The sequence below is a fragment of the Sinohyriopsis cumingii genome, chromosome 6 (genome assembly GCF_028554795.1).
Source record: "Sinohyriopsis cumingii isolate HCF-2022 chromosome 6, ASM2855479v2, whole genome shotgun sequence".
Taxonomy (NCBI): Eukaryota; Metazoa; Mollusca; class Bivalvia; order Unionida; family Unionidae; genus Sinohyriopsis; species Sinohyriopsis cumingii.
Window position 1 is genome coordinate 134,766,809 of NC_142966.1, and position 14,558 is coordinate 134,781,366.

The 14,558-nt window shown below is 36.0% G+C and overlaps 1 protein-coding gene across 1 annotated transcript in view; it reads right to left on the reverse strand.

The window, feature by feature from the left end:
- Window positions 1–3,028: 3,028 nt before the first annotated feature.
- The window catches only part of LOC149798045 (heat shock 70 kDa protein 12A-like), a 71,904-nt gene continuing 60,374 nt past the window's right edge, over window positions 3,029–14,558 (reverse strand). The window contains exons 5-8 of the mRNA XM_089960830.1: window positions 5,285–5,509; window positions 4,519–4,669; window positions 3,372–4,166; window positions 3,029–3,341 (exon numbers count right to left, since the gene is read on the reverse strand). Of these exons, the coding sequence (XP_089816956.1) occupies window positions 3,103–3,341; window positions 3,372–4,166; window positions 4,519–4,669; window positions 5,285–5,509 (1,410 nt within the window). The 3' untranslated portion in view covers window positions 3,029–3,102. The remainder of the gene's footprint in view (window positions 3,342–3,371; window positions 4,167–4,518; window positions 4,670–5,284; window positions 5,510–14,558) is intronic.

Genomic DNA, 14,558 nt, shown 5'->3' on the forward strand with positions numbered 1-14,558 from the left:
CTCTTATTCCAGTATAGCGACACATTCTATTTTGGGCTTTTGCTTTGACTTTGTTTCTTCCATTTTAGATTTTGGGGGTAAGGTCGCATTTACATCATCATATTAAAATATAGCTGATATATCGACATATATTCTTTTCCCATCTGAATAATTCCAACATGTTCGATGCAGCTTCTCTCCATACCTCTTTCTTCCCCTTATAATATTTCATAAAACATACAGATATAAAATTCAGTTTAAATTTTCCCAATATTCTTTATTTTCACAAGATAGCTAAATGATGAATGCATAAATCTAAACTGTATTATTTAGATCTATCTACATGTGTATTTGGTGTATTCAATATGTTGCCTCCTAAACGGAATTGAGTGAGTGTACATGTTTACGTTTACATAATCATTTTTGTTCTTAACCCAATCATCTTTTATATTCAATATTAATCTTCAGCCATATGGCATTTGTATTATCGCTTTTAATATGTCCGTATTTTCAGTATAAAATGTTGAATACACGTTCAAGGCCATTACTAATGTGTACTCTGTTTAATACGTTTAATAGGATTTGTACTGTTCTTCAAACATATATTTACTCGCTCTTCATCGTTAAGTGTCTTTTTTATTCTTCTGATAAGTTTTGCAAATATGGTTTAATATTATTTAAAGATTCGTTAAAATCTTGACTATTACAGATGTAAAATCAATGCTCTTTTAAATTTATCCCAAATGAATATGTAATTTTGTGAGTGATCATTATGTTTAAATTTTGCTTACGTATAGTCACAGTTTTCTTCCACTTGAAATATTCATTAATAAACGGATGATGTGTTCTTTTTCTTTGTTTTAGTTTAACTATTATAGGAATCATAATTTTAACTTATTTAGTACAAGAAAAGCGATATTAACTTTTCTATGTTGATTCATTTCACATTATTTCAATATAGTATTCACTATTTTGCAGACGTATTTAAATATTTAAAATTTGACCTTCATTATATACTTTATCAAAACGCCATCAGCGTCTTTGTATCTGCCTATGCCAGGCGACAACCATCTTTAGTGTTTTTGGTGCATCTGTTAGCTTCCGTGGACATAATTCATACCAATGTTCTGCAATTAACTCCTAGGATTGTCGTTTTGCTTCTGAGCGTCAGAACAGCCGTTTTGAAAACTGGAATTCACGAAATTTCTTTGTGACTGGTTTTAGCAGGTTGGAAAACCTTATGTGACTACATAACTGGAAATCTTCAGCAGATCTGTAATGCACATCGTGATAGTAATGTTCAGTTTTCTTTTCCATTTTCCAGTTACCAAAGGAATCGTCTAGAAATATTGTCGATTGCAAAGGAGAGGGAATTCGTAAAACTATTGTTATCCAACAGGATACAAAATACACAAGAAAGTATTAGTAGTTCCATATATTGAAGTTTAATATAGCAATATTATATAGTACATTTCAAGGAATTGTATCTTTTAAATAGCGGTGGTTCTCTCGTATCAATGTGTGAGACAGCACTAGTGTACCAATGCATAACACATTCGAAAAGACCCACTAGCATCTTTGCTTAAAAACAAAATATGTTAGAGAAATGTTCTAATATAGGAATATGATTTTAAGGTATTCAGAAAAATAAATTGGTTTAATTCGGCTAAACTAGCTCAGGACCCACTTACACATGCACTACTGATATGGGTATCTGTTAACCTTTATGCATTAACCCCGTTGGATGAATAGGAGTTTTGAATTACCTTAACCAGATAACATCATATGACAATAACATGTTAAATCTAGGTATTATTGTTTCATCGTACCTGTTCTTTTTGATAAGCCAGGCGTTACCTCATTGATAAACTACTCAATACTTAAATGGAAGAAAAGCTAAATTAAGTTACTATATATTAAAAAGTACTTCATTGTCTGATAACAAAGTTTAAATAAAAAAAAGCCTCGTGAGGTCCTAAACATGTTCAAGGGTAATTTACATCTAAACCCGAATTGTAATGCAATAAGGAAGACAATTAATTGCAAAGCACATTTTGCACGATTTTAGCAGACGGATTCCTTTGTGATATATAAGATCATAGATAAATTCTGTTTTCTAACCTTGGAAATAAAACACGGGATGTATAGTAAAATAATTAGTGAGACGGAGAGAAAGAGAATGGGGGGGGGAGAGCTAATAATGTAATTTACCTCTCGGCCTGCCGTATCAATAAGCCAGCTCATAAAATAAATTCTAATGGTCTTTTGAGCATTGTATTGTCCCAAGCTACTGTTGAAAATCCATTCCGCTCTTGTATCACTCGTTACTGCCTAAGACAATATTTCCTCGTCTTTCATGACAATGCATAAACATTCATCATTAACAACATAATTTAACATTCAATGAATGTGTCTTTACATTAATAAACGTGACTGTTTGTAGAGAAATTTTGATGGATCACATAAAGAGTATTAAAGGTCATGTTAGGTCAGCATTGCGAGAATCTTGCACTCGTGCTTTTAATTATTGATTTAGCAGATTTAAGTATATCCACGAGAAACGATTCAATCCTAATGCAGGCTGCCACGGGTAAAAATGGAGCGGAGCGGATTGTCGCTTGTGGCATACCTCTCAGCCTAGAACGACTGCTATCAATCAGCTAGCACATAACAGAAATTACATTGGCCCGCTGACTAATCGAATGATAAACTTTATCAGAGGATTAACAATTAACATTTACTGTTGCGGAAAATTAAATACAGATTTCAGTGGAATATTATTTTTCAATTTAAACCGAAAGACGATTGAGATTATACGTTGCTAAACAGTTTTGATTACGTGCGTGAAAAAGGTTATCAAGGAGAATAGCCAAATAATACTCCTGTTTCTTTAACAAATACTTTTCAGAAAGACTTTATGTTGGCAAATTATTGCAATTACATTTCAAGTAACACCATATAATATTGCGACATAGGTATGTTTGTACATAAATAATGTACATATTTTTTAATTATAGATTGATATACATCCATAAAATGCAATAGTTTTCGGTATTGTTTGAACAAATTGTTAAAATTAATAGTTGCAACCAAGCGTACAACTTGCATTGATATTCGTATTTGTCATCCAAGAATATTAATTGTAGCTTTTGCAGTTTCTCCTGTTCGTTTCTCTCTTACTTTGACTTCAATTTCAGTGCCACCAAATGTCAGGGAAACAAGGATGCATCTTTCATCTGACGGAACACTATTGTCTAGAATATCGACCATCAAACTTCCAAGCTTAACGCATCCTTCGTCTGTCACGTACATGGGCGATTTTTGAGTCGATGCGTAGATATCAAATTTTGCTTGTACCTGGTCTTCATAAAGTGGGAAGTAGGACAATTATTTTGTGGTTTCATTTAATGAAATAGGCTGGCCTATTTCAACATGCTTTGAGAAAATATCACTGCAGATCAGTTTATTTTCACGCTTTCTTAGCCTCCTTATATCGTGTATTTTGGCGTCAAACTTTTTTATAGAATTAACGCCGTAGGTGTATTTGCAGACTCTTTGTGCAATAGCGAATGGGCAGTGACCGAAAACCACAGCTCCTTTGAGGACTATCAGGCCAGCATGGTGTGGTACGATAATCTTGAAACCAGGGAAATTAACTTTGATGGCTCGTTGAAGCATTTTGGACTCGGAAAAACCACCAACCATTAAAATATTGGAAATTCCCTGGATTCTACCGTTTTTCATCATTACCTTCAGATGAGAAACAATGTTTTGAATAGTTTTGGTGAAGAGACCTTGCATCAACGAAGCATCTACACGAAGTTTGTCACCTGCCAAAACCACCTTCTCAGCGTATCGGCTTTGCGTGATTACATGGCTAAGATCGTTGTTGGTTTCATCTTTTAAAAGTTCTGTTAACGATAATGGAAGACGAATTGTGACTCTATTATTGTTGTCTGGAGCAACATCTCTTTTCTTTACCTCAAAGTCTCTGAACATGTCAATGTAGTCTTCTTTGCTTTCACTCTGGAAGCGCCGGAAGACAACTTCCCCAACAATGCTAATGATGAATTCCTCGAAGGCCACATCAACATTAGTACCACCCCATGCTCCGCCACTGGCTTTATGAATCTCGTTAAGTTTGCCCCCAGGCATCACTTCGTGGACAGTAATATCAACAGTTCCACCTGAATAAATATAACTTATGAATATTTTTGTTGAAAATTCATGTGAGGTATTGCCTCGAAGGATATAGTAATAATAATGTCACGACTCAAAGATGATGCGATATATTGTTTACAATTAAACTGTAAAAAAAAAGAACATTTTCTTGCTTATATTTTATACCTAATTACAGTACTTGCTTATATTTTATACCTAATTACAGTAAATTTCTGAGTCTTATTTGGCCTGATTAAGTAATTCCTTGTGTTGTATACAATGATAGAATATTAAAGATTGTATTTTTATTCCGAACGTTGAACAATTTTCAGCAACATACACGAGAAGGAAACATATCAACTGGACTTGATTCATTACCTTCAGCGTCTAGCACCAAGTACTTTGAGCCAGGTTTAAAAGACGCCATTCCAATTCCATCTATCATTTTCTCTACTGGAAGAAGGCGGCAAAAAAGTGATGCGGCTTCAGGTTCAAGAGCGATCATCAGCTTTTCACTTTTAATCCCTGCCTGATAAAATAGTTATATAAAAGTGTTTATTCGTATGATTAAAAGATCAATTACAAGTATTATTTATTGGCTTAGAGCTCTTCTACACTATAATAGAGGAGAAAAGGAAGATTTCAATCCAGCGATAAGAGTTTCACATAAATGTTGCAGTGATTAAAATTAATATTTCCCGGTTATTGATAATATGTTCGTTTGTCCAACGTTCAAAAGAAATCGGAATTAATCATTTTACTTTTATCCTACGCAGAAAGTTCAGTTTTTTTAATTAAAATGTTAAAGTTGAGAGCAAGAACTTTTCAACTTTTTAACATGTATTCTTATATCTATTTCAATGTCGTCTTTCTACTCGTGTCTTTGTTATTCCGGAAAGGTAGAAAACAAAACATTCTGATAAATCAAAAGAAAATTATGTATTTCTTAGTTTTACCTCTACAGTTATTTTCAAGACACTCAAACCATCATCAAAACTTAGCCGTGTAATTAAATAGGTTCATTTGACGTGAAAACTGTTTGTCCGAAATACATTATACTGGCGTAATGGCTGAATTATTGCAAATTTCACAGCATCGGCAAAGCAAACTATTGCTCATTGATAAGGTAAATGTCTGAACTAGCCTCAACAGCAGCTTCCCTCATGAACTGTTTAGCTGCGTCGTTCCAAATAGCTGGAACAGTCAACACCCATGTGATCTCATCTTCTTTAATGGGACCACTGGCTAGTCGATTGATGCTTTCCTTTAGCATATCTTCCTTCAGGAATTTGATGACCAACGAAAAGACGGTCTTCGCTGGCAAGAGTTTTTTTGTTTCATCTTCCAGATGAACATGCCTGTCGAAAGTCTAAAAAGAAGATATTTGGCAAGATACTTTCTGAATTACTGTCGAACACACAGCCAACACATTTGTTAAAAACACATTCGACATTTAAATATAGATCAGCTGAGCATGCACAAAAATAAATATTAACAAACAATTCTGCTATAAAGCAAAAGAGATCGATGGATCATTTATAAGACGAAATATGGGTTGAGTATGGCCATTATCTAGAATGATTATCGATAATCAGTAAAACATAAAAAAGAAGATTTTATTTTAACTGTATCCCTTGCCCGCTCGTCTGTATTTTTACTAGCAAAGAATGCTCTTATTTCATTCTATATTCCCAAATGTAAAAGGTACTGACCATATAGATTGCTAGAAGTCTATCGTCTTACTGATTGCACAGTTTGGTTGGTTACACATTTTGCAAAAGAACGATGCAAAATTAATATTAAATGGGTAAAGTTTATTGACTAAGTGCACCGCCATGGATTGTGTGGAGAGAATGATATTGCTGTGCACCTAAATATCCGTTCATTCTTTGTGAGAAAATATAATTACCAGTTGAAAGCTCCCAAACTGATTTTAATAAAGTAAACTTTATATCATCTTAGTAAAAATCAGCAATTTTCTGAATCATTAGAGCAATTATTATTAAACATCCTTTTGAGACCTAATTACACGTTTGTTGGCATTTTCCAATAGTTCCATTGTTATCAAATTTTGTACAAAATTCTTTGATCGAAGAATAGCTTTAGTTTGATGGGTAAGTCATCGGTTTGGAAATGTACGTTTTATTGACATAAACTTAGGAGACACACAATTATAATCCGGGACATATACAAAACATGAGGTAATAAATTAAAAATTGAAAATGTATTTAAATGACTTTTCAATACCACACAAATGTAATCAGTGCTAGAAAAATATTTAGTGTCACAAAGATTAAATGAAAATAATACACCCATATTCATATAAACACATACAGAAAAAGACATACGAGTACATACATTCAACAGACACACACATACACACACGTATGTCTGTTTCTATATGTGTTTATATGTATGTGGCAAATAACAGTCCTTTCAAGTACACTGGATCCAGCAAGGGATCACGTGTGTCAAGGATTGATAAAGATAAATGCAATAAACTGACAACGAGCAGTGCAAAACTAGTGTGAAACTAGCATGAGCGCTTTCGGCCCTTAATGAGTCTTTTTCAAAGGCAAATACAAAACATAGACAAGATAAACAAATAAAACAGAAAACCGTTGTGTTTGCAAACTTTACATGGCTGTTTCTACAGGAATTAAACCTTTAAATTTATTACGTGTCAACTAGTTTATGCCAACTTGTTGAGGACGCTAGAAAATAGTTTTATTGACCTGGAGATCGACATCTGTCATTTTATGTAAATTTATGTAAGCACAAATTATATCCCGGACATTTCATTGTTATAGCAGTAGTTACAGGCTACTAAGCAAATTGAGAGAATTATTTAAAAGAAAATGTGTCAATTTTATTTGTGCATGCCTGTCTTTTTCTAGTCTTCTTGGTTTAAACCACTTGGGTTCGATGTTCTAAGAGGGCATATCCAGTAAGATTCCTTTTCTTTCCTGGCTACGGAACGTATTTACCGATACTTGTATTCTTTTCAGATACTGCAAACTATGCAGCGTCTTGTTATAATGTAATAAAATAGTATAGGTCTATCTGACTGGTCAAGCATGACAGTTTCTTATTACGTATGGCTCATACAGAAAACATTGAAAAGGGTATTCCATCGTAGTTTTTAGCCACATCACTTGTTGGTGTTAGTGGTCTAATGCACAAGAAGTACAATTACAGTTACATGCGTCCCCCAAACCCGAGATGTATTTACTGGTGTAACCTTTGTTGTGAGTGGATGGGCGGAGGTGTTACAATCATCAGGATTTGGGATTTTATGTGGTCAATCTTTAGGTACTGTTTATTTTGTGCATATCTTGTTAAGTTAGCAGATGATTCATCATATACAAATCTAACTGGATAATTTTAACTTTAACACTTCTCATAACCTCCTGACATTTACTAAGCCTTTCAGAGAGATATGTTTTACAGTTGTTGCATAGGAATACCAGAGTGCATTTACACCTATAACAGTACACAGGCATTGTCACCATAACTCGATTAGCACACAATTTACCTTCGAAAAATCTTTAAAAGTATATAATAATGTGACTAGATTTACATTAATCGTATGTATAAACATACATTCATATAACGATATTTCATTCGTACAAATGTTTATGTAAATGTTGTGGAATTTTTGTATTGCCATATCGAAGGCACAATCTTGAGTCCATGCAAATAATTGAATATAGATGAGTAGGTACAGGTGTTTTTGTGTGTGGGAGACAGATGGAGAGTACAGTATTTCATAGTTATTCTAAACACATAAATGGTACAGAAAGACTTGCCTTAATTCACTCTAAATTCAACCTCAAGTGGAACGTGCAATAGACATCAGCATGTGTACAAAATGAATATATGCCTTTGTAGACTAATTGCTGCTAAACGAGTCAGAACTGTAATCCGGGGTTTGAATCACGGAGCCGGTTGGTGGTTATTCCAAGGGAGTAATACGTTTGACTCACGACCACAAGTATGACGTCTGTAAACACTAGGGTAAGAGTGATTTTTGGACGTGTGAATCATGTACTACATCCAGGTCATGTATTATTTGTCTGCACATCTCCATTTACTGCTTTGTTACATTTTAGAGATTAATTGTGGAGTATGAGGGGTAGATGTTGGGAAGATATTTCTCAACACAAGTAATTAGACAATTTCTAGGAGCAGACGTCAAAAGCATAAGATATTCACAAGAATTTATGTCAATATGGATTAATTTTGATAAATAAATCCTCCAAAATTTCTAAATATATGACATATTTATGTATACACGTGTTTATTAGTATATGATATGAATATGTATAAGGTGTGTGTGGGCGTGTTTTGTATTGCGTGGCATGAAAAACGATTATTCGGCAAGACAAATCTTACTAGTAAGTCATACCAATATGAAACAAGAGCGAAACTCTAAACGTGTGAAATTGGAGTTTCGGGATGTGTTTATATTAGGTGATTAGATAAGAAATATTTCAGTATTTGGGCATTTAAGAACCTTTCATTTGATAAGACTGTTGTCTTGAGGTACTTGTATATAGGTGATAACATGGACTATGAAGCCACGAACACATGGGTGTTTGGTTCGCTCAATATGAGATCCATTGCGTGTAACAATACGTCCTTCTTGATGGCAGCGGTTTGACTGCAGATAACGTTGTGATATTTATTTTGTGTCTAGTATGTTTCGTTAAAAATATAATGCTGGGGCATTGCAAACAGCAATTAGAACTCTATGAAATTAAAAACATCCTTTTAGTTTCACCTCGCGCATCGAAACTTACATTGCATGAAAGAAGATATATGTATGTCTTATAACCTCTATTTTTATGTTAGCAGATATAGTGCTTTATCGACCAATACTATTACCGATAGGTTATAGTTGGGGGTGGAGGAAGCGCTGGAATGCTGTATGTTTTTCACAATAGAGGTAGTTCTGCTTCCTTAAAGTGGGTCAGTGAGAATCTTATTTTCTCTGCAACAGACACGAAATTATCTAGATGAAGTTTTAGTTAAAAAGATGTGACTGAAATATTATACTTTCTCACGTATTAATTGAAAGGATCCAATTGATCGTTTAATGAGTTCTTTCCCATGCGGGAGTAATAGATACATACTTTATTATGCTTCACTGACACTTGAAGAACCTTACGAGAACTTTGTCACTCACCCAATCCCCGGCTCTACTTTCTATACTCTGAAAACATTATATACTTTCAGTTAATCTTCTTGAACTGTGGAGGTTTACCAGCAATAGTTACATTCATGGCATACGTCTTAATTGAAGTCTTTAGCAGGCAGCATTGATTAAACGATAATAATCATTTTAAGTCGCAAAACGAAAATGAACTCAAGTATATAGTATTATAAATCTTTCGTCTGGTAATTATGGTGAATACTGGTGGGAGCACAGAACATGTTCGCATCGAACCCGCCAGAATCGCCGATTGTTCAGAGGCAATTTTTAATGCCAACACCACATATTGCTGCGAACACTTGTTTGGTTTGCTTTTAATACGAGTCCAAAACCAGTCGTGAAAAATAGATACCAACTATAACCCTAATCAAGAAAAGGTAGAACTAATATTGGGGTAAAACAGTAACTTTAGAGAAGAACATAAAGAAAGAGAAGATTAGTGGCGTCAACAGCACAACAAACAGCTTGATACGAGGATATTAAAAGTCCAGTCCTGGTATTGTAATTATTGGGGTCATTAACAATATGATGGTACCTAGCCTTTAATTTAAGACAGTGGTCGGTTGAATAGGAACCCGTGTAAGGGAGAATGCAAGAAAACAATATATATACAGAAAACCCCAGGCCCGAAAGTTATGTGGATGAAGAGCTGGGATTGTACAGGCACTGTATAGTTAAAGGTATATAGCACGGCCTGCTAGCGTACACGGTCACTTCTGTTTCTATCATGAACAAGCGTGATATAAAACTCTAGGTCGAGGAGAGCGAAAGTTCATCACCGGTAATAACCAAATGATCATTGCTTCCCGTGATAAGATTAACACTCGTAGTCAGGATGAATACTTCTTTGCGTGGAAAGGCATCTAAAAGCGACATGTGTTCATCGTAACTGATATTAGACGTGATATAATTTTTAGTTAGACTTTATTCAGTTTGTAATGGTGTGATATTGGTATTGCATCATAAGGATGCAGAAACTGAAGCGCATGTGTTTTTTGCCAGATCTGTTTGACATCATCGTATTATTTTGGCTGAAAACATCAGGATCCCGGGAGAGTGGAAGTTCTTACCCGAGGATGTATAACGAATGTTGGATATGTTATGCTGTTTGTAGAGTTTGTAGAGTTGTTAATAGAGCCCCTATCATTGCATCGTCATGAAGCTAAAATACTCGTCACTCGATCAGTTGCTCAAACTAGAGACGGACATTGACAATACGGTTAATGAGTCTGACTAAAAATGAAGTAAATTTCCAGGCTAGTTCCATTGCAACACTAACAACTCAGTATGTCGAGTGTTCCATCAATAATTCAAACGGTCGTCTGCAGTGAACTTTAAACTTCTTGTGATTCATTTTTGATATCAAGCAGCTATTTTACAACCCATCAAGCAGCTGCCCCAGTAACCAGTTGAATAGATTTTGTAAAGTCTTTGCTAAAGATGATGTCGATTTGGTGGGACGAATTTGATGAACACTCTGTCAAAATCGGGAATGCTGCAGAAATCCTCGTTCCTTCCAGAAGTGTGGAATTCCATCTCCGTCATGAGCCTAGCACATAAGTCGAAGATATGCTCAGGACGTGAGTCATATAACCTTCAGTAAGTGCTTGGACTGAACCAGTTGAAAGGGTGGCCAAGAAGCGATTTATGTAGACTATTAAACTCTGAAATCGCTTACTGAGACAGACACATAACCGATTCCAGAATGCATGATATTTTTGATTCACTGTCTGGCATGGGCTGGTTATCGTCATTAGATCCGATATCAGGGTACTACAAAATGGAAAATGAACAGGCTGACCGACATATGCAGCAGGAAGGTGTCTGTCCCAGTTTAAAGTGATGTCATTTGGTGTATACAACGCACCTTGGACATTTTAGCGTCTAATGGAAGCCGTTCTAGACTTGCTACAAAGTAAAGTTTGCCGGATCTATCTCGACGATGTGGCAATATTCGGAAATAAGTTCATGACAAGCACTGGTTTTTAAGTGTCTTCGGAAAGGCGGCTTGAAGGTGAAACCCACCAAATGTACGCTCTGTGCGCGATGGGTTCTGAATCTTGATCATACCTTATCAGTTGCAACTGCTGAAATTGATCTCGAAAATGTAGATTTTGTAATAAAATGTCCCACATTATGGTCAGTTAAGGTGATATGGACATTTCTTAGTTGACATTGCAACTAGTTTGCAAAAGCTTACGAAAAAGAATGCGTTTTCTACTTAGCAAATGAGCATCAGGCGGCATTCGAATTATTGGAGGGATGTAATTCGAAAGTATTGTGCAACATTCTCTCTCTGTGTTCGCACAATAACCCCATCCAGAAGCGCCGAGCGAAACATCAGGACATAACGGCTTTTGAAGCACGATAACTCGTAGTCACCTTATTTGAGGACCTTTCAATGAGACGGAGGAGTAAACCTCGAAGATTCGTGCGTTTTGAGATCACTTCACCAGGTGGACTGAGGCTGTGCCGTTACCAAATACTGAGACCACCACGGTTAGAAAATCGCTACTTGATAATTTTATTTGTAGATTTGGAGTAGCCATTTGTCTGACAAAACCCGACAGTTTAAAAGTGCTATATTTAAAGAACTTTGTCTCGAGTTAAGAGTTAAGAAGCTCAGAACGCTTCTCTGTCATCTGCAATGCAATCGGATGGTGTAACGATACATTTGAACTTTCTAAAAGATGCTGCTGACATACGTGGAGCAGGATCTTCCTCTTAAGAGCATGTATTATTATGCATCTCAACAGACTTCTTCCTGACTCACCACGAACAAGCTTATTCTGGGTTAATAAACGAATCTTCCTACGGATCTTTTGGTTGGCAAAACACTAGACTAGGACTTAAAGAATCTAAGTTCGTATCCGAATGTAATAAGGCAGTATGGGCATCAAGTAAGTACGAGAGAAAAAGAAATTAGTCACTACTCTTCAGCATCAGAAAGAAACCTTTGATCTCAAGGTTCATGGTCATTCTTGGAGTGATGGTGACCTTGTGTGGTTACACCATACTCTGAGAAAGAAAGGCAGTTCATAAGCTACATGTCAATTGTGCTGGATAATGGTTCATTGTTAGGAAAATAGCGGATGTCACAAAGCTCATCGCAAACCATTCATCATCTGGCTACTCAGACGTTAACTTCACTCGATTGAGGCCGTTTATGGTACGACCTGAAAGGGAACCTACTGATAGCCAGGATTAGTCATATGACGGAAACGATGAGACAAAGGAGGAGGAAGAGGAAATATCGCCATATCTTATTACGATTCAAATAATTAAACTTGTGGTTCCATGGAGGGTACACCGCTAGTCCAAACGGAATGAACAATATGAACTGCAGAGAGTGGAGTGCCTTGGAGGCGCCAGTTGATTATATATCTGGTTGGAGAATCATGTTGCCTGTGCGTACAAGGACACGCCGATGCTACAGTCAAGCCTTTGCTCGAATCTGAATCTGAAGTTTCGGATGCAGACATGCGTTTCTCCTTTTCAATTTGTCGTTTACAGCTTTGTATTAATTATTTCACGGGTTATAAAAAACAGATGTGTGCTGCGTGGTTGGTTTAGGGACGTTGTTTTTCTATCGGGTGGAATGGAGAAAGCCACACGAATAACTCAAATAGCTACGTGCTCTACGATTGTTGTACAGTATTTTATGATTATTTGACTGGAACATTTATGATAAAGGAGTTGTTTCTATTGAGTTTCGTAAATTGTTTGCAATTGTGAACTATTATATTCCATGATTATTGGTTAGAAGTCGTTTATTTGCTGCTTTGAGAAAAATTGATGTGAATTAAATTGGTTCGTTAGCTTTCAGGGAAGCAATCCTAAATAACTCCAGGGATGTGCGAACAGCCGACTGGATTTATTCAAACTGTGCTGAACGTGAACTTCTTTCTTTGGAGTTTATGTTTGATAGGTTAGATGCTGGTTAACGATTTTCAGTCACTGTAGCTTTTTATATTAATCGGTGATGTAGATATGAGGGTGCTGTGTCAGCTAGCATGGTCTTGTGGTGCCTATATATTTGTCCTGAGGTCCAGAGCTTCTTTTGGGTTATGGTAGAGATGTGTTGTCCTTTATGAAGCAGTGTAAGCTTCGTGAGGATGAGCCTGCGTTTGTGACCTATTAAAGACATGTTTGTTGAAAAGCTAATGTGTACTTTAAACGATGTTGGTTACCGGCATAGCATCAGAAAAAGTCTACTACATTCTCATCATGCATGGATTCAAGAATCGGCTTCTAACAATCAGTGTTCACTACGCAATATTTTAAAGACTTCTCAAAGTACATATATTAAGTTAGAAACATTGATAGAGCCACCATCGCAATATCATGTTTAGACCTGGTTCGTTTGTGTACTGGAAGCGTAAGTCCTGCACATCAACAAATATTTGTAATCATTTATTTTATAGTGTTCGTACTGTGCTCTCAGGTCTAGGGCTCCTTGGTTCAGCTTCAAAATGACCACATTTGTGGTTTTAGGTAGCAGCAAGTGTCAGAGGCTTACATTCGGAAACACCTTAATGTGTGACATTAATCGTGTGGAAGCTGATCGAAGTTATATGACAAGGCTTCTTAGCTGTCATAACAGCGTGAGCTGATACAAATGAGCAGCAGCGAAAGGCGCCATGTTTCTTTGCTGTCTTCTTTGGGGCAGCTTGTAGTAGAAAGGATCGGATGTCGTAGGCTTGTCGTATGAATATTGTGATACGATTAATATGGAAAATTGTCGGGCAGCCAGTCAGAATCAATATCGCTCTAATTGCAGTATATTCATCGTGGCAGAATGAGGTGACTGGTGTTTGAACATTTATTGGTGTCTGATAGTTGTGTGAGAGATATTCGAGACATATTCGTTGCAGCAGCATGGTGAAACAGTCATTTGTTCAGTTTATTTAGGTAGACGTTTTGGTCATCTTGTGAGAGATCATGATTACTCTCTATGTTATCGAGCTCTGTGGAATAAGATCCCGATATATTAGAATGGACTTCTTACAATCTATTAATATACGACAGTTTGCAGCCTTCATAACACAGTCAAAGCATTGGCAAGTTTGAGTCAACTTTATCTTGACTGCTTTTTTATTTAATATTTGGGAACGAGTAATTATGCTTTATGTTTAGATAGATGGAGACTGGCTGATCTAGTGGATCATATTCATTGATTCTGTTAGGGAATCACGAGGTAGGT